Source organism: Excalfactoria chinensis, chromosome 22 (assembly GCF_039878825.1).
Source record: "Excalfactoria chinensis isolate bCotChi1 chromosome 22, bCotChi1.hap2, whole genome shotgun sequence".
In the NCBI taxonomy this organism is placed as follows: Eukaryota; Metazoa; Chordata; class Aves; order Galliformes; family Phasianidae; genus Excalfactoria; species Excalfactoria chinensis.
The window spans coordinates 620,462-641,126 of record NC_092846.1 but is presented as its reverse complement, the minus strand read 5'-3'; the positions used below and the strand labels follow the sequence as shown (position 1 = coordinate 641,126).

The window sequence follows — 20,665 nt, the reverse complement described above, 5'->3', positions numbered from 1 at the left end:
TGACCAAATCCATGAGCTTGGGCATCTCCAGGGATGGGACAGCACACTCTGGGCAGCACTGCCAGGTCTCACCAGCTCTGGGTAAAGAATTTCTGCCTGATAACTGACTAAATCTCCCCTCCTGTAGTTTAAAAGATTTTCCTTCTGGGGTGGCATTAAGTTCAGTTTATGTACCTTTGTATGTGCTGTTGTATTTAACGCTCTCAAATTGATTTTGAGGTGTTTGAGTCCAATTTAAAAGAGAGGTATTTGGTAAAGATTCTTTAAAAGTAATTTTGGGATGGGTTTTTAAGAGTGGTAGAGTCAGGCTCTGAAATGCTAAATGGGAGAAACAGTACAGGTAGATGTAACCTCTTTTGGAAGGGAATGAAAACTAATTCCCTTGTTTCTTTGATTATGATTGACTATTTTGCTCTTTTTATGTTTTTATTTATAAGAACTAATACTTGAAAATTACTTTATTGTGACGCGTTTCTTTGATTTGTTCACATCTTGGAATGAAAGCAAAATTGATCCGAAACTCAAGCTTATTAAAGTAATGTTTCTTTTGCCTAGGGGCCAAGGGATGCAGAGAATGATGAGAATGACAAAGGGGATAAGAAAAATAAGGGCACATTTGATGGCGATAAATTAGGAGATCTGAAGGAGGAGGGGGATGTGATGGATAAAACAAATGGTTTGCCTGTGCAGAATGGAATCGACACAGATGTCAAAGACTTCAGGTATGTGCACCACACATTAATAACTAAACAGCATCACACTTTCTTGCAAGATCTTCTGTGCTATGCGAGCAGTAGAAAAAACATCTGGCTCTCTTAAGCAGTGTCATAAGGATGCTATAATGTGCACAGGGAAGCACATGTGAGAAGGTGGTTGATAACTGTTAATCTGTGTAGGGGCCCCTACTTCTGTACTACATAATGTTATTTTCACACCTATTTTGTGAGGGATTGCTCTGGAAATACCTGCTGTAGGTGTTGACCCTGCTTAGAGGCTGGGCTAAACTGCAATTGAGTTTTTGCACCTGTTCCTTGTATCTCAGAAGTGATAAAATCTGGGCTATTGATAAAATCTAAGAAAGCCTTTCTGTTTCTTGCTGCTTTGCTGAGCCTTACATTGACACCTAGAACTATAGAAGGAAAACAAATACACTGTGAGGTGTTTGCTGCTTGCCCTTGAATTGAGATGAACCATTTCTCACTTCAGTTCAGTGCTTATGTTGAGTAAATAGGAAGCCATGACAGCTATTTCAAAAAGCTTTCAAGTGAGCTGCAGTGTCAGAGCTTTGTTAATAGCTACACAGGTTGTTCTGTAGAATTCGTAAAAGGAGGATCTGGAATAGCTCCCTAGAATCTTATTTTTTACCTTCATAGTGTCATCTACGTTATCTCTAGTGAGTCGTAGTGTCTGTTGTTGTGAATTGATGATGTGCGGCAGCATTAAATGTACATGCTTAGTGATGGATCTCTTTTCTCTCTGTGTAGCCGTACACCTGGTAATTGCCAGAACTCTGCTAGTGAAGTAGATCTTCTGGGTCCAAACCAGAACGGATCTGAGGGCTTAGCCCAGCTGGCGAGTACTAATGGTGCCAAGCCCGTGGAGGATTTTTCCAACATAGAGTCACAGAGCGTTCCCCTGGATCCCATGGAGCATGTTGGCATGGAGCCTCTGCAGTTTGATTATTCTGGCACCCAGGTACCTGTGGATTCAGCTGCAGCCACCGTGGGGCTCTTCGATTACAATTCCCAACAGCAGGTAAAGTTCTGGTGCGGGGTCTTTCACCGCTGCCTTGGTTCCTTCCCCAGAGTGTCATTACTTTGAACACAGGCTCTTGCCTTGTGGGCAGAGTGGCCAAAGGCTTGGGATGGTTTCTGTATGCCATACATACATGTTCATAGATGGGTCATTTCTTGCTTTTGAGTAAGTTTGCAGTGGAGAAGAGCTTTTAACTAATAAAATGTGCTGATTAACAAAATGCCTTGAGCCTTTCAAGTGACTTAAAGGTAGAACTGCTGTTTAGCCCTGGGGCTGCATCCCAGCTGTGGGGTCAGGACAGTGCTGCTCAGAGAAAGCCAGACTCTCACTGATCATGGCTCAAAAGCTGTGATCAGAGTTCAGTACTACAGAGCTTATCTCGGCCCAACGGGTTTGTTTGACCTTTTCTCCCATATTAGATGCACAAACTGCTCAGCCCAGACAGGTAAAGCAAGTCCTTGCCTTGCTGCTTGGCCTCTCCTGAATGCTGGGCCTGGATCCAACCATCGACCTGTAATCTTGTCCTGTTCCTGCTCGTTGGGCTAACAACTGTAAATGTTTATTGCTTTCCTTTTGTACGTGTAATATTCTTCAAAGAAGAGTGCAATCCTTTGTTGTAGCTTATTGCAGGAGCATGTTAGCAACCCTGAGTTTCCTGGAGTATCCAGTCTTTTCAAGCAAAGTAGCCTGATAGATGCTGTGTATTGAGGAAGGGTTGTTGCCATGTATATCTTAAAGGCCCACCTTCAGAGAGTTATCATGGTCTGAGAAGCAATATAAATAACCACAGAATCACAGAATCACAGAATGACCCGGGTTGGAAGGGACCTCAAGGATCATGTAGTTCCAACCCCCCTGCCTAGCAGGGCCACCAAACATACGTCTTTACTAGATCAGGTTGCCCAGGGCCCCGTCCAACCTGGTCTTGAACACCTCCAAGGACGGGGCATCCACAACCTCCCTGGGCAGCCTGTTCCAGGACCTAACCACTCTCCTAGTAAAGAACTTCCCCCTAACATCCAACCTAAATCTTCCCTCTTTTAACTTAAAACCATTTCCCCTAGTCCTGCTATTATCAGCCCTTTCGAAGAGTTTGCTCCCCTCCTGGGAGTAAGTTCCCTTCAGGTATTGAAAGGCTGCAATGAGGTCACCCCGCAACCTTCTCTTCTCCAGGCTGAACAAACCCAACTCCCTCAGCCTGTCCTCATAGGGGAGGTGCTCCAGCCCCCTGATCACCTTCGTGGCCCTCCTCTGGACCCTTTCCAAAATCTCCATATCTTTTTTGTACTGAGGGCTCCACACCTGGACACAGTACTCCAGATGGGGCCTCACAAGAGCAGAGTAGAGAGGGACAATCACCTCCCTATCCCTGCTGACCACCCCTCTCCTGATGGAGCCCAGGATCCCATTTGCCTTCCGGGCTGCCAGAGCGCACTGCTGGCTCATGTTAAGTTTCTCATCTATTAGGACCCCTAGGTCTTTCTCTGCCGAGCTGCTCTCAAGGACCACTCCTCCCAGCCTGTACAAGTGCCTGGGGTTCTTCCGGCCCAAGTGCAAAACCTTGCACTTTGCCGTGTTGAACCTCATTAGGTTCACCCGAGCCCAGCTTTCCAGCCTGTCAAGGTCCCTCTGAATGGCATCCGTTCCCTCCACCGTATCGACTGCACCACTCAGCTTGGTGTCATCAGCAAACTTGCTGAGGGTGCACTCCATTCCCTCATCGATGTCATTAATAAAGATGTTAAAGAGCACCGGTCCCAAGACAGACCCTTGAGGGACACCGCTCGTTACCGGCCTCCACCTGGACATAGAGCCGTTGACCACCACCCTCTGTCTGCAGCCTTTCAACCAATTGCTTATCCATCGAGTTGTCCACCCATCAAATCCACTTCCCTCCAATTTGGAGATGAGGATGTGATGGGGGACCATGTCAAAGGCCTTGCTCAGGTCCAGGTAAATGACATCGGTCGCCTTCCCTTCGTCCACCGACGCCGTCACTCCATCATAGAAGGCCACAAGATTAGTTAAGCACGACCTTCCCCTGGTGAAGCCGTGCTGGCTGTCTAGGATCACATGCTCGTTCTTTATGTGATCAAGCATGTTGTCCAGGAGGATCTGTTCCATAATCTTCCCAGGCACGGAGGTGAGACTCACCGGCCTGTAGTTACCCGGGTCCTCCTTGCTCCCCTTCTTGTAAATGGGAGTGACGTGACCCTTCCTCCAATCATCCGGGACCTCACCTGACAGCCACGACTTCTCAAATATGATGGAGAGCGGCTCAGCAACCACCTCAGCCAGCTCCTTCAGGACTCTGGGATGCACGCCATCTGGCCCCATAGACTTATACTCATTCAGTCTAAGGAGGCAATCTCGGACTTGCTCTACCCTTACAGTGGGGAGGGATTTACCTCCTTGGTCCCCACATAGAGGTATGGGGGTGCAAGACTTAGGGACGTGAAAAAGACTAGAATCCTGGCCACCAGTAAAGACCGAGGTGAAGAACTCATTCAGCACCTCAGCTTTCTCTTCATCTGTTGAAGCCATTTCTCCTTTTAAATTTACCAAAGTAGGTATGTCCGTTTTGGCCTGTCTCTTCTGGCCAATGTACCTGTAGGTTTTCTTATTGTTTTTCACGTCCCTCGCCAAGTTCAGTTCTGCCTGCGCCTTGGCTTTCCTGATCCCACGTCTGCAAATCCGGACGGCATCCCTGTATTCTTCCCGGGTGACACAGCCTTGTTTCCAGAGCTTGTACACCCCTTTCTTCACCCTCAGTTCTCTCAGCAGGTCCTTGCTGAGCCATGCCGGTTTTCCACCTCTCCTGCCCACTTTCTTAGTCAGGGGAATGGAGATCTCTTGTGCTGCCAGGAGGGCATCCTTGAAGAGCAGCCAGCTCTCCTCAACGTCCTTGTCTTTGAGGGCAGCGCGCCAGGGGATCTTGGCCAGCATTCCATTGAGTAGCTTGAAGTCTGCTCTTCTAAAGTTCAGCGTCTTGGTCCTGCTCTTTGCCAGGCCCACATCACTTGAGATCACAAACTCAATCAGGGCATGATCGCTGGAGCCCAGGCATCCTCCAACCTTGACGCCTCTGATGATCTCCTCAGCGTTGGTGAGCAGCAGGTCCAGCAACGCTTGACCTCTGGTCGGTCTGTCCAATACCTGAACCAGAAAGCTATCATCAATGGATTCCAAGAGCCTTCTAGAGCTCTTGCAGCTCACCGTGTGGTTTTTCCAACAAATGTCCGGATGGTTGAAGTCCCCCACCAGGACAAGAGCCCGTGAGCCAGACGCCTCACGCATCTGGAGCAAGAAAGCCTCATCAGCAGCCTCCCCTTGATCAGGTGGCCTGTAGTATACCTCTAATACCAGCTGACCTTTATTAGTCCCATCTCTAATCCTAACCCACAGGCTCTCAACCTGTTCTTGACTGTTTTTCATGGGGAGCTCCTCACAGTTTATCCAATCTCTGACATAGAGAGCGACTCCCCCACCCTTCCTACCTCGCCTGTCTCTCCTAAAGAGTCTATAGCCATCGATGGCAGTATCCCAATTGTGGGAGTCATCCCACCATGTTTCTGTGATAGCAACAATGTCATAACTTTCAGAGTGCATCACAGTTTCCAGTTCCTCCTGCTTGTTACTCAGGCTCCGTGCATTAGTATAAAGGCACTTCAGCCGGGCTGTCCGTCTCACCACCTTCATAAGCGATCCAGGATCTGCTAGAACAGCAGCATCCCCAGCATCCCCCTGCCCTACTCCCTCCTTTTGCACTTTGCAATCATTGCCCGCGGAGTTCGGTACAATCCCTCGAATGAACCGTTCAACCCCAGCAGCCCTTGTTTTGCCCCCTTCCCCCTTCGTTCCTAGTTTAAAGACCTGTCAATGAGTCCCGCTAATTCTTCAGCTAATACCCTCTTACCCCTCAGGGACAGGCTGCGTGCATCAGCAGCCATCATGCCAGGTGCAGTGTAGATTGCCCCATGGTCAAAAAAACCAAAATTCTTGTGTCTGCACCAGCTCTTAAGCCATCTATTTAAGAGATGGGTTTTATGGATCCTCCCTGTACCTTTTCCTGACACCACGGGCGTAGAAGAAAAGATCACCTGCACCCCGGCTCCTTCAAGTATTCGCCCCATTCCCCTGAAGTCTTTCTTGATGGACCTCAGGCTTTCCTTGCCAACTTCCTCACTGCCAGCCTGAATTATTAAAAGTGGATAGTAATCTGAAGGCTGAATCAACCTAGAAATTTTCTTTGAAATGTCCCTGACCCGTGCCCCAGGAAGGCAGCACACTTCTCTGCGGGTAGGGTCGGGCCGGCATATAGGGCCTTCTGTTCCTTGCAGAAGGGAGTCACCTACAACAATCACCCTTCTGTCCTTACGTGTAGAAGCAGTCTTGAGGCTTCGGGGTGACCGCTTCACCTGAGGCAACTTCAGGGGTGCACCTGCCTCCCCACTCTCACTAGTCCCCCCCTCAAGTTCCAGGGCCTCAAACAGGTTTTGCAGAGGCACCTGGGGAGCCGAGGATGGTCGGGGTGGGGGATGCCCCTTCCGCCGAGCAGGTTACAGTTCATTGGATTGTTCTGTTATATAGTGTGCTGTGGTAGTTAATGATGGACATCTTTAAAAATGAGCAAGATAAGTAGCTGCTGTATAGTTCAGAAAGGAGAAGAGAGAAAGCTGTTATCAAGGCTTTGTCTTACTCTGATGTAGGACTTCTTGGTGCCTGTCTTTGCATATTTCAGCTTTTTAAAACTCATGTTTTGTTCTGTTCAAGCAATGTGCTGGAGCTAAGCTAACTGATTTTTAAGGAACTGTTAGGTATAGGAAAATTACTGCAGCGATGTAAAAGCCTGTCATTTGTATTTTGTCTGGCAATCTTTTCTATTTGAAGTTAAGGCTCATTTGCAAGTTCTTTTTCTCTCCCAGCCTTCAAAAAATAGGATTTAAAATGAACCCGTCTTGTGCTTAACCAGTAAAATGAATAAAATACAAAAAAATGTCTGTAAAGTGTATTCACCAACATGGATTTCTGGGTTCAGGCTGTGGATGGCCCTGTAGGTACAGCCGTTTGTCCTCTGTGTGAAGCATGTAGGTAATACCTATGCAGAGCTGATGTAATCTCAGTGTGATCTCATGCTGGAAGCTTTTTTTTCCTCCCAGGCTGTCTGTGAGACTGCAGAGCTCTGAGGTTTCTATAGCTGGGACTGTGGGTGGGTGTGCAGGGTGTCTGGGTAGCGCTGGGTACAAGTAGGCTGTGTAATGCACGTGCTTACTTGAAAATTTCTGCTTAGTTGCAATAGCTACTTACACCCACAGCAAACACAAGCAACAGGCTTTTGTAAGTGTACTATTAAATACAGGAACTTGCTCTTGTTTTTCTCACTGCTGCATGTCCTGTCAATACACACTGATATAAATGCAGTATATGCTGGCTCAAAGATTAGGACCCATTTCCTTAATGTTGTGGCTAGCAGCTGCTGTTTCTCAGTATTTGCTGTCTGCAGTTATGACTTGTACTTCAGAAGACAAATTTCTTTCATACAGGTGTTTTTCCATTTGCTTGTTGTCAGAAGATGCATCCCGAACACAAAGATCTCTTTAATAGAGCCTTCCTTGGTCCGTAGGGAAGCGTCATACGCTTTGAAGGGATTACAATTAAGTGCAGCTAAAAGCAATATTAGGAAGGGAAGGTCTTAATCACATCTAATCTGATTAGAGATGTCAGATGTTTATATTGCAGAAGCAACTGGATTACAGAAATCTAATTGTGCAGTGTTCCTATAACTGAGTAATGCAGACTGTGATCTTTAGGGTCCTTGCAGTTCCGTGGTCCCCACACATTGCAGGTGGTGCTTCAGCTGTACAACTGCTGACATCCTCCTGAACTACATCACTTGTTTGTAGGTTACAACCTAGTGTAATTTATAACCGGCTAAAATAGCCCTGTGAAGAGTTTCCTTCTTATATTTCCACTTACACACCACAATATAGATGTGTGGCTCAACCCTAATTCAGCACAAAGTAAGTTTCAGAATAAGATGGCAAAAAGCTTTTACTGGAGTTTTACCTTTAGTCTTTGCTTTTTGGAATCCAGGGCTGTGCTGTCAGCAGGTGGAGGCAGTGCATTGAGGCCTTAATAACACTTCCACATGTAATGCTGATGCCCAGAGCTTTGTTGCATAGGGGCTTATCTGCCCAAGCACAGCCTGAAATTCTGCTCTGCTCCCCCATCTGTGTTACAGGCGGTAGAAAACTGCAGAACATTTTAGCTGTTGTCAGTTTCTTCATGGTAAGTTGAGCCTTGGTTTGTAGGCTTAGGGAAACTGCATTTCAGTTTAAAGGGAAATACTGTAAAGCTGTGAGAGGCTTTCTGCAGACAGATGGAAGGAATCCAGTCCTTCCTCCTGCGTGCAGCACCATGTAAATGGCCAAAGGTTTGCATGTGGTTTTAAAGAAGCTCAATAATATTGTCTGGGAAAGCAATTGTAGCTAAATCTTCTGGTTTCTTTGTGGGATTAGGGTGCAGAAGAGAGGGATGCTCTTGACATTTTATTTGTGAAGCAGATAAAAGCGCTGTGCCCCGGCACCCTGTCCCTTTTTCTTCCTGTCTGTTACATTTTAGGTAAAGCATTTTTGTTCAGTCTTCCTCTTTGAGCCTTGAACTGAACTCTAATGGCTGTTGACAGCAGCCATTTGCAGTACTGGCTGCTGTGCCCTCATTTCAACAATGGGAAATAACACAGAGCTCGTGTGGTACCGGCAGGTCTGGAAGTTGAATCTTGCAGTTAGCAGCTGCAAACAAGAGGGAAAGCAGGCAATAATAATAAATAAAACCCATTGGGGGAAAATACACATGCTTGGATTTGCTGGTACTGCTAATTAGAAAAAGAACTGCTGAGATACAGTTGGGAGGTGTGGAAATAGTCTCATAATTTCTAAGCATTAAAAATACATATATTTTCAGGGAAGATAAATGCTTCTCTTGCCCCTCGATCAACGACTGGTTATCTAGCATTGCTTCTGCTGCTTGCTTCAGCACAGTCCATCCCAGCAGGCTGGAATAGCTGATCCAGGGATGCAAGAGTATGGAAATAGGTGAAGTGTTTGGAGCAGAAGAGAGCTGGAATGCTTGCATCACTGAGATCAGTAGAGTGTAAAACCAAGCTCATTGTTTATTGCTGTAGCAGTTTGGGCTTGCGTTTATTTCTGAGCTGTTATGCCTGCTGACTGATTGAGAACATGCTGCTGAAGGCTCCTACAGAGCCAGGATCCTTCAGTCTGTGTCCCGTAGGTCACACTGTACGTGATGTGCTTGCTTTATTGAACTAAGTGATGGCAGTGTTTGATCCAGCTGCTGATGATACAGCAGTGAACTTTTTATAAGCATCAGGTGTTGCTTAATGCTGTTTTCTGAGTAAAGACCACTAGACCAAAGGAGGTGATGAAATCCTTGATGGCGTGATGCATTTTCCCATAAGGAGCATTATGATACTCCTTAGATGTGCAGAGGTGCATCATCAGGGGTAAGAAGTCAATGGGGAAGGCAGCAGAGACTGAGTCGTGATCGCCAAGTACTGAGTTTCCGCTTAGTGATCCTTGTGTCTTGTTTCTCCTTCAGAACCTATAAAAACAGGGAAGAAAATAGAAGTGGGCTGTTACCTGTCTTCATATTTTCTGCTTAAACAACACAGCTCCTTGTCCTGCTCCTTGGAGATCCAAGTACAGTCTTTGCTTATAACAGCATCTCACTTTCTAAATGATTCTCTGCTTCCTGATGGTTTCTGCCAGAAATTTGGGCAGAATTATTATTGTTGCTTTTGACAATGGAAGCTTTGGGTATCTTGGTTGAGACCTGAAAGGAAGGCTGGGATGGTAGGTGTGAAAATTATTTTAGCATTTAGACACTGGTGGTTTTGATTTTTTTTAATTCCTTTTTCCCAAGAGAGAGAAAACGTTTATCCCAGTGGTTTATGAAGTCATTCCTACCTCAGAAATGATCATTTTTGGGAGTAAATGGGGATGAACGTTGCTCCTGAGAGTTTTTAGGGTGCCTTTCAGAATGTATTTTCAGTGTTTTTACTGGAGGTGAACAAGTATGTGCTAATGTAGTGATTCAGGGAGTGTTCCATTGACTTGGAGCCATCTCTGGCCCAGGAGGTAAGCTTAGTAAGAGTCTGGGTGGACAGGGAAAATAAACCAAGTAAAAGCACATGTTCTTTAAAGACTTGTGGTCTTCCTTCCATATTTATAATGACTGTTCTCAGTAACACTGCACGTTGTTCCCAAAGATTGTAGTGAACTCTAAGTTGGCAAGCCTGGATGTGCTGTGGATGACTTAACCGAGAAGTCCCAGGGCCTGGTTTCTGTCTGTGGTCAGAGAAGAATATGTGCTCCTTGCCTTGTTTTACGTAGGTGATGTTAAGGGCTGGAAGGTAGAGAAAAAACATTTTCTCCCTCATTTATAGGAGGTTTTGTGAGCTCCTGTATCTGTCCCAAGAGCTTCATCTCTCCCACGTGTGCTTTCCCTTTGCCTGCTGTCCCGCTACCCATTTCAGAACACATGTGAAAGCAACCCAGGCTGCCAGCTGATGCAGCAGTGCTCTACATAGAGCATAACTGGTAGTGCTCATGCTCTATAAGAGCTATGGCAGCATGTGGTGATCCCCAGGTTGTGGAGGAGTGTGTGTGTTTGTGTGTGCTGGAGGAGGAGCTGGGGAGGCAGGGCCTTGGGGCAGCTGTGCAGAGAGTAGCAGAAGAAACCCTGGGTAGGGTTTAGCTGCACTTAAGAAATATTTTCTTATTAGGTGGATCATCACAGTCAGTTGGTTTCGAAGATATTATTTTGAATTTCCTTTTGAAATCTTTCCTGCTAAAAAGGAGTGTCTGTAGTTGTGCGAATAAATGTAGTATAAATGAATTGCTTTTTTTTTTAATAGAAAAGTGAATTTTGTGCATAAATAAAGGACCATATTTGTTCTTTTGTCCCTCCAGTTGTTCCAAAGACCGAATGCTCTTGCTGTTCAGCAGCTAACAGCAGCCCAGCAGCAGCAATATGCCTTGGCAGCTGCCCATCAGCCTCATATAGGTAAGCCTAGTATTTAATGCATTGCCTTCTCCTAGTGGTCTCTTGGTCTCAGAATATTTTGGGAAGACTACAGGGAGAAAGAGTTGGTAGGTTTTAGAGAATCCTAAATGCATTTTTCCAACTGGTAAGTACTTGATCCACAAAGAGGAGAACATTGTCTGAAGACCTACTTAGGAAGTTCTGGAGAAGCCTCTTGTAGGGTTTCAAGAAGCTCCAAAGCAGTCATGTCTGAAAGGAATGACACGCTTACTTTGCTGAGAGTGCTGTTCAGCAATGGGAGCATTCTGAAGTACTTGCTTACTCCAAGTCAGGCGTGAATTGACTGCAACGAAGTGAGGAAGAAGTGTGCAAGTCTCTGTGCACCTGAATGTGCTTCCTGCTTGGCAATTTATGTCTAAATTACCACAGAGTAGAATTTTAGGCTGCTTGGGGTCTAAATTTAACTTAAAGCTGTAATTTGTGCAAATACATGATTTGTAATATTAAAACAGTATGGATTGAGCGGGAAGAAAGCACTTAGGTACTCTGTGTAGAGTAACAGACTGATGGAAGGGCTGGTCTTGGATAATTAGAGCTGAACAATCTCAGGGTTAGATGTCTTTAGTACAGCAGGCAAATTAATGGGTAGTTCTTGAAACCTAAAAGCCCAATTGTGTTGGGGTTCTCTTAGCTCTGTGCTGCACAGTTGTGCACTCAGTGGAGTTCATGGATAGACCCGAATTAAAATTCTTTGGCTTCTTAACTTATTCTCCTTCACCTTTACCACCTTCCATAGCCCATCCTGCCCACAGATAATTTCACTAATGATTAAACTGTACCTTGCAGAGAAAGGTAGTGCCTGCACAGAACTAAGAGCAGACACCATATCTGTCATGATGTTGTCCACGTGTTCCTGAGCTCCTTCCAGGCTCATAAATTGAAACATTGGTACTGTGTAGCACTCAAAAAGTAGGGATAACTGATAACTTACTCATCAAAATAAGCAATTAGATATTGGTAATATCTAACTGGTGTTAATAGCCACTTAAACAGCAAGGATGTATCTGCACTGCTGAGATACCTGAGTAGTTCACAGGTACTGTATGCAGGCTGTGTTGCATCTTTTGCCTTCCTAATGCAGCACTGCATCTTTGGAATCCAGTATTCTATATTTTTAATGTATAAATTATACCCTCTCTAGCTTGAAAATACTAAAACAACATGAACCCTTGTTCCGCAGTGTTCAGTAAGTTGAGTTCCCAGCCAGATAGCTGGAGGTATTTTGGTAGGGCTTCCGTTCTAGTCAAGTTTGTTTTTACTGACAGGTGTGTTTTCAGCAGGTTTAGCTCCTGCTGCCTTTGTCCCCAATCCATACATCATCAGCGCTGCTCCACCAGGAACGGATCCGTACGCAGCCGGGCTCGCGGCAGCTGCCACATTAGGTGAGGTGCTTCCACTTGTCTGTGTGTTCCTTACTGTGCTCAGTCTGTGCTGATAGCAGCACTTAATTATTAGTACTTTGTGATCACTGTAGAATGTATATCGTTGCAGAGTTAAAGCAATATTTGTCTTGGAAACCTTTATTTTCTTTAGATTAGAAGTGATAATTCCTGTGTAGTGCTTGCTGTAGACTTGTTTTCTGTTGAGGATAAACAGCAGAGCTAGTCTGAAATGAAGTGCTCAGAGATAAAAATGCTGTCACATGTTTGGGGTGTTTTGGTAACTGATAATGCTGAAAGCTACCTTTTGAAAATACGCTTGTTAAATACTGAAAAGATGGAAGATGTGTTTTCCTACCAGGAATCTTTTTGCTGCTCTAGCTTTATTTACTGCAGCATGTACTGCAAGTGATACCTCTTCCCTTCAGCTAGATGGTTCTGAAGAATTGATGCGTTTTAGATGCTGTAGGTAAAAACACCCTGTATCTGCTGCAAGGCTCCTGCAAGCAGTGTGTGTCTGTTCAGATGGCAGGCAGAGATGGTGGCTCTTCTCATTGTGCAAGATCTTTGTCCCAAACATTGATGTACCAATTCTTTCCAACTGTCACAGCCAAAATTGTTGTATCTTGAGATGACAGCTCAGTAAAACAGCTTATCAGACGGTGAGAAGAACACATTGCACACTGAACTTTTTCTGCATATGCCATAAAGTTCTGGCCTAAGCAGTCAGGACAAAAGAAGGATGTACTTTCAGTAGAATATTTTTGTGCCATACTTCAGTTTTCTTTAACCACCTGGAGTGGGAGCCTGCTAAATTTTAAATAGGAACAGCTTAGTTCAGAGAGATGATAATTTTTTTAGCGGAGGCAACATGCTGTTCTTATCTTCCGCTTAGATGTAGCTTGTATGCTGATTGCAGATCTGTTGTGCTGGGAACTTGTACCAAATGGGAACTGTGAAACCTCGGCTGCCCATGAACACAGCACTGTTAAACTGCATTGTAGGTTTGGGCTGTGGTTTCTTGTCGTGTTTAACAGCTGTTAGATAAGTGCTGCTTAGCTTCTAAGCTGTGGGGCTGGTATCAGGTCAAGCTCTGAAATGGGATTGTAGCAACCGTTACCAGCTTGCATGGCATTTTTTTTTTAATGGATCATATAGAAGTATGTTAAGAGTCAAGTTTGTAATTTCAAGGTGTGGGCCTTGGGCTTTTTGGCTGTCCTGCATTTTGTATGCTGATTGCATAATAACAATGGAGGATAAGTGTGGGTAACGACATGTTGTGAGCAAACAGATGACACTGTGATGAGGTGGAGGAAAGCCAAGAGCTAGAGTACAAGGATATTTTGAGGAGCTGGTAAGCTGTCATGTGATGAGGAAAGTGTAGCAATGAATGAATGACCTGAGCTCACTGTGGGGAATGTAGGCAGGGAACATTAGTCAGGTGTTGCTGGAGAGGAGGGTGCCAGAACAATATCAGGTTCTGTTATTTATAAGAGTACCTTGGTGCCCTTTGTAAGAAACGGTAAGGATTCCTGTTGGCCTTTTTGCATCACCTTGGTGCTTTTAACACTTGTGTTGATAGTAATACACTGAAGTTTAGTGGAGCAGCAGGTCACTGCCTTGATTTCAAAATGGCCACTTGTCTCCTAGAAATCCTGCAGCAGTTACAAGTGTGTTCTCAAGTTGTTTTTTTCTCCCTTTTTTCAGTAGCGTTGAAGCTACAACTGCATGAATGTCAGATGGAGGCCTTACAAATAGCAGCTAGGAAATAGACCCCCTAGGATGCCTAAAGCTTTCCCCAAACCTAACGTGAGAACCTTGACTTAAAATGTTAAACTTTGTGACTCTTGAAAGCAACAGAAAGTGTGTGTAATTCACTGTAGTGTGCTTACGGTATCGTACCAATGAGAAATGAGTTCCTTCGTCTGTTTTGTTGGGCTTTGGACTCTGCTAAAATGGCAGTGCAAGAGACTTCACTTCTGGCTGTGTTTGTTTGAGTGAAGGCACCCTTTATGTCTAGACTCAGTTTTGAAAGCCTTTTCTCTCTTAAGAATGAGTGATACGCTGCAGGGATGTGGAACTACTGAGATGTTTAGAGCTACAGGTCTACTGACAGAAGGCCTCCCTGATTTGTATGGGAGCATTAAATTGGGAAGACTTGGAGAAGTTAATGAGATGGAAGAAATGAATTAGATTTGTTGGTAGTCTATTGTTCACAGTTACTCTTAGGAGTGGAAACTTTTGTGTCTTTTATGGCAGAGATGATTCTGCCAATTAAGAATGTATCATTATGGCAGCTTTTGCATGATTATAAGACTGTCAGCCCCATGATAATGCTCTTTTCTTCACAACAATAGCAACAGCTAAAAGAATAGCACATTTGAATAGAGGGAAGGACTTCCTAGACTCAAGGAAAAATAGTTTGTGAGTTCAGACCTTGGGGAAGATGCTGCTGTCTTTAAGAAGTGTGAAATTACTTCTGTCATTTGAGAAAGGTGTCAATTAAAAATAATTAAAAAAAGAAAAAAAAAAAAAAAAAAAGGAAAAATCATGTCTCTTTTAGGATAAGTTGGGAAATGTCGATTCCCTCTGAGGTATGTAATAGGTAGAAAAGCGTTTCTGTTCTTTGTAGAAAAGTGGATGCTGGAATAATCTGCATACAGGAAAAACACAGTGCTCTTAGACTGAAGGTAAAGTCTGTTCAGGTGTCTTTGTTCTTTTCACACTGGGCTTTCTTAGAAGCCTCTCTCACTTGATGCTGATCTGTGTCCTGTACAGAGCCAGCTCAGGGCTGGAAAAGGGTATGGCTGCATGCACACTGCCTGGGACAGGGCTTTGGGGAGCACATGGAGCTGGCTGGGGTCTGGTGTCATGCACAGGTGCCCCCCTTGGTGTGGGCCTGTGCTTATAGGGCAGGGTTTTAATGGGGCTGCACCAGAGTTGGTGAAGTTATTTCCCACTCCGTATCTGAGAAGGCACCACTTCTTGGATGTCTGCAGCTGCTGTACTGTTTGTTCTACATGGATCAGCTCAAGTGTTGTAAGTATTTGGTGAAGTTCCTATTTACACCCTTGCGTTCTCAGACATGGGGTTCTGGATGCTTTGGTGTAGCTAAGTCCTTACATTTGTCAGGAAGTCCCATTTAGTCCTGTTCCTACAGCTATGCTTTCTGATTGAAGAGATGCAAGTGTGAAGGCTGAGAGTAAAAGGGAGAAATGTGCCATGAACACACTTCTGTTGGTTCTGCTAGAATCATAGGATGGCCTGGGTTGAAAAGGACACCAATGCTCATCCAGTTTCAACCCCCTGCTATGTGCAGGGTCACCAGCCACCAGACCAGGCTGCCCAGAGCCACATCCAGCCTGGCCTTGAATGCATCTAGGGATGGGGCATCCACAACATCCTTGGGCAAAACGTTTATTGCTTGTTAAAAGGAATATTTAGGAGTATGTATGTCAATGTGTGAGACACAGTAGTGGGAATATTTGATTTCAAAGGCACTAAGCAGCTTTTATTTTTTCCTGTATGTGCATCTTTAATAAGTGCAGAAGCAGGTGTGATGTCTGCAGAAGTAAAGAAGCCCTGTGTGTGTCTGTATGGGTCTGGCGATGATGACACACTTGCCCTCACTGAGAACACTGTTCAGTAATGAGAGCCTCACAGTGTGCACAGCTGAGCCAGGCTCGCAGGGATGTGCAGAGCTCTTTTAAGCCCCGCTGCCTGCAGACTTCAAAGGCTTTGTCTCCTCTCCTTCTAAACACCTCAGGCTTCTGCAGATCTGATGAGCAATCTCTATCTAGGAAAAAAAAAAAAAAAAAAAAAGAAAAAACCTTCTAGATTCTGCTTGCTTGATAATTAAAACTGAGATTAAAATAACCCAGAGCCATGCCTGAATTTTGCCCAAGTAAAGGGTATTACTATGGCTTCCCAATAGCCCAGGGGGAAAGGCATGCATTCCTTGCCTAAAACAAAGCACTTGCAAATTGTTCTCTCCTGAGTGCAGAAGCACCCCAGCACTTGGCATCTTTATTAAATGAGTACAAACAGGTTGTGTCTCCTTTGGTCAAGAAGAGCACTGTGAGTTAGCTGTGTTCTCCTTACAGTGACTGCCTGACTAACAACACTACAGGTACGATTTGGTTAGAACTCAACAGCTAACTCTTAAAATAGAAGCTATTTTTGCTTTGTTGAAGACCAGCTGTGTGGTTCAAATTCACTAAATACTTGTTTATTTGACATGCAGCACTCTATCTTAAGGCTGTCATGTTGTAAGGTGCTTTTACTGCAGGGAAGTGCTGTACAAACCCTGGGACAGGTGTTGTCTTGGAAGAGCAAAGGAAATACTTTCCTGATGACCTTTCCAAAAGATACAGAGCAAAGAGATTAAAAATAGTGTTGGATTCACATAGGTGGTGGGAGGGTCTCTGCTGTTCAGTGCGAAGGGCTGACCTCTTCTTCCATGTTATGCCATCAAACCAGGATTATTTAAGGATACAGTGCACTGTTTTACTATCGCCCAATGAGGCGTGCAGTGCCCTGAGTGCTAATGAAGCACAATGCTTTCTTTATTCTTCTCTCAAGATAAATATTTTTTAATTTTATTTTAAGCCTCTTAAATGGAGGCAGCAGTTAGAGGAAGGTGGAATGTGGGAAGATAGGGGATCTTCTGGGCTCTTTTATGGTGGTGGTTGTGAACACACAGTAGGACTGAGCAGCTAGAAGAACATTTCACACACTTGGGACTCGATGCTGGCTGGCTGTGAAGAGGATTACTATTTTATACCTCCCTTATTGGGAGTGAAATGATGGATGTTCCTGAACCTCGAGTGTCAGTTAAGATTAGGAGAGACGTCAGATGTCAGTGTCTATGTTGTTTAGTTGTTTCTTCTCTTTTCATTAGAGGTAAAAAGTTATGTTGTTTCACTATAAAATTAGGGCTTGCAAGTAAAAATGTGGAGCTTCAACAGGATCACTGTCAGCAGAACTGGACTTCTGGTTCAGTAAAAGCAAGTAAAGATGAAACTTCAGATCTGACTCTAAGCTTTCTAAATGAATATTACAGATAGCAGGATCCCTTCTTATTTGGAAAGACTTTAAAGCAGATAAACTTGAACTAAGATTCGTAAAATCAAGCACAGTATGCAGGTATTTTTGATGGCTGTTTGCTGTTTAATGCTTGTGACACCGCAGAGAAGCTCACCAGTTCCCTTGTGTTTCAGGCCCTGCAGTTGTCCCTCACCAATACTACGGAGTTACACCCTGGGGAGTTTATCCTGCCAGCCTCTTCCAGCAGCAAGCTGCAGCAGCTGCCGCTGCCACTAACTCAGCAAATCAGCAGACCACTCAGCAAACCCAGCAGGGCCAGCAACAGGTATGTGGTAGGGTGCTTTGGCACATGAAATAATGTGCAGTCATTTATTAGCAAGCACATGCTCGTGATGAGTGGAAGTCATCGCTGTACTGTCTGTTTTCATGTGAAGGCTGTGGAGAAGATGAAAATGGATCAAATACTCCGTGTCAGTAAGTGGTTGTGCTCTGTGCTTCAAGGTGCTGTGCTAAATAGTTGTTTTTTTTCCTCTCTTCAAGAAAATAAAAGCACAGTTATTAGTAAACCTGTGAAGTCAAATGCTAGAAGGATTAAGGTCACCCTGATGTCCTTCTCTGGGTTGTGCTCCCACTAGACATGTGCTTAGGTGTCACTTGAGTTGAAGGAGGGCCTGTAGGACAGATGTCAAGAGCTGGACTGGAGCTTCTGTTAACTCAGCTGCCTGGTGTGATGTTTGGATAAAGTACTGCTCCTCTCCTGAAGTTGGGCTTATACAGTGCTGTCAGCTGCTGTCCGACAGGAGTTCCTGCTTGGATACAAAATGGATCCATTATCCTAATGAAAAGGGAGGAGACGCAGAGCCTTCTGTTCTGGCCTTTGTGCTTTTGAGATTTCAGGCCTTAGAGAAGATTGCAATTGACAACTGTGTTTATTAGTTTTTGCTTTAAAAAAAAAACAGCACAGAAACAAACAAAACAAGAAAAGATTATGTAGTATTTTAAGGCCTTTTCAGGTAAGAAAAGCAATGATGTTTCACACCAGTGATTCTGGACCAGTGATCAGGAGAACGCTTTGCTCCTGACAAAGTTAATCATCAAACCTCCCCACCTGGCAGGTCTCTGACAGGAGTGTGTTGAACAGACCTTCTGCACACATCCACGCATACAGGTAAATGGAGTTAAGTGTGGCACATCTGTGCTTTGGCATTCAGACAGGGAACCTTTCCCCTTGAAATAGGTATGTGCAAAGAGAGCTTCTGCAAAGACTTAAGCTATTAAAGCAATATCTGTCAATCATCAGTAGCCTTTATGATATTTTTCATGATCTCTGTAGCCACAAAACAGGCATGAGTGGGGATTGTGTGTATTGTTTTTAATGCAGACTTTCTGTGTATAAGAAAAGTGTATATTTTTGGATGCAGTTCTTCAGAGAAGTGCTGAGGCGAATGTTTTAGAAACACAGAGTGATGACTGTGGACAGTCTGTTTGTGATGCTCACAACATCTTATGAGGGATAGTGTATTTATAAAACTGCCAGCACTTCACAAACTGCAGCACACCGTCCATCAACTGAATTCTGCAGAGTGCCTGTGCCCTGTGTGTACTTAGCAAGCAGCTGCAGCTTGTGAGGCTTCCTAGGCTGGAAAGAGGTGAAGAGTTCATGTTCTGGCTTTGACAGCAGTAGCTAGCTCTGGGATATGTCTCAAGTCTGTTAGCTTCAATATCCTCTCCCAGTCGCCATGCACAAAGCAGTTTGTTGCTTTTAACAGCTTTATTGGGTGACACATACGATGTTAATTTTTGCAACAGTGCATGCTGAGTACCAAAGGACAGCTCCTTTAATGAGCTGACCTTGCAAGTGGCTGCAGGCTCTAACATCACCACCTAGTAAAAGGCTTTTGCAAACAAAGCCTGTCACAGGTAATTACAGGAAAGGTCAGTTTGCCATCTTCCCTTTTCAGAGCAGTGTGTGCTTAAACCACAAGAGCTACGTAGAAAAGGCTGCGTGTGATCTCTGGTCGTTCTTTCCAGTGAGTAAGTGTTGTGTCAGTGGGTCACTGTTTTCTGAGGTGGATGGCAGTTTGGAAAAACCTGTGTCACCTCATGTCATCAGCCCACAGCTCACAAGTCTGTAAAGGTTTCTGCTTAAGTGGGCCTTCAGTGTGCTCTTGTGGCAGAGACCAAACGTTGTCTCTAATGGGACAGATGGCTCACAGACGCTTCTAATGGAAGATGAGGACTGAAGGTATGTCAGGAGACTAGAATTGAAGCTCTTTTGAGATTATGCTTGGGAAGCCTGAAAAGGGGTGTGTTATTTAAATTGAGTCTTAGGCATTTACCTGTGGTAATAGTGCTGATGCTTTTGGTGGAGAAGGCAGTCCGGTTCTGAAGGAGAGAGGAGGGATTGCCATGCACCGGTTGTGACATAGCTGCTACTGTGTGCAAGATCTCTTAGTTTAGGTTGCTGCTGGAGTCCTGCAGTGGTTATTGTGGCTTATTCCCAGGTGTCAAACTAACCAGACCTGTTTACTGTTTTCTCCAGGTTCTACGTGGAGGAGCCAGTCAGCGTCCTTTGACCCCAAACCAGAACCAGCAGGGACAGCAGACTGATCCGCTGGTGGCTGCTGCTGCTGTCAACTCTGCCCTTGCCTTTGGACAAGGGCTGGCAGCAGGGATGCCAGGTAGGGAGCCTGAGGGGGCTGTGACTTCTCCGGTGGCCATTGAGTTCCAAGCAGATTACATCTTGAGTCCGTGCATGGTTTCACATTTGCCTGGCATTCAGCAGTTCTGTTTTTATTACAGCATTTCATGGTTTTAATCTGTGGGTATACAAGGCATTTTGGAGAGGCTGTTTAGATACAGCACAACCACCTGTGCAGTAGTAAGTTAAAGCATGGTGTAGATTCCTGTATCACAGTTGAAACAAATGTTACCAGCTGTACTGACGCATTAATTGCTTACCCAGAATTGATGGCTCCCACTGAAAGTTGTTTCCATGATTTTCTATGGTTCATGCTACCATATGTGATTTTTATTTTAAGACCTCTGAGATATCTTAGTGCTGCTCATTAGCCTTGTCTGCCCATCCCTGTCAAGTGCTTGATTTTAACAGGTTAAGGACTTCCCCTTCATAATTTTCTCCAGTGGCTTAGAAAAGAAAAAGAGGCAAAAGCAGAGTTCTGTTATAATTCTGCAGGAGAGAAGCTGCTGTGTGGGTTTTAGCTCTGATCCATGAGACTGTGTGGTACAAATGCTTCTGACATTGCTTATACAGAACACTGTTGTAATGACAAAACACATATGTAAGTATTTTTTGAATAATGTGCAAGTATGTCCTGGTGGTCAGATGCAATCAAAGAGGA

General features: G+C 44.6%; 1 protein-coding gene and 1 non-coding gene across 9 annotated transcripts in view; both read left to right on the top strand.

The window, feature by feature from the left end:
* PUM1 (pumilio RNA binding family member 1) overlaps positions 1-20,665 on the top strand; it is a 70,912-nt gene that overhangs the window by 29,279 nt on the left and 20,968 nt on the right. For 4 of the 8 annotated variants that reach the window (XM_072355268.1, XM_072355269.1, XM_072355267.1 and 1 more), the window contains exons 6-11: positions 556-722; positions 1,485-1,755; positions 10,746-10,839; positions 12,144-12,260; positions 17,477-17,628; positions 19,846-19,984. In XM_072355268.1, coding sequence (XP_072211369.1) covers positions 556-722; positions 1,485-1,755; positions 10,746-10,839; positions 12,144-12,260; positions 17,477-17,628; positions 19,846-19,984 — 940 coding nt within the window. The remainder of the gene's footprint in view (positions 1-555; positions 723-1,484; positions 1,756-10,745; positions 10,840-12,143; positions 12,261-17,476; positions 17,629-19,845; positions 19,985-20,665) is intronic. The other 4 variants (XM_072355273.1, XM_072355272.1, XM_072355274.1 and 1 more) reach the window with 2 other exon arrangements.
* On the top strand, positions 15,859-15,939 carry LOC140261874 (small nucleolar RNA SNORD103/SNORD85). Its single transcript, XR_011905787.1, has one exon. It is a non-coding gene; the product is annotated as a small nucleolar RNA SNORD103/SNORD85 (small nucleolar RNA).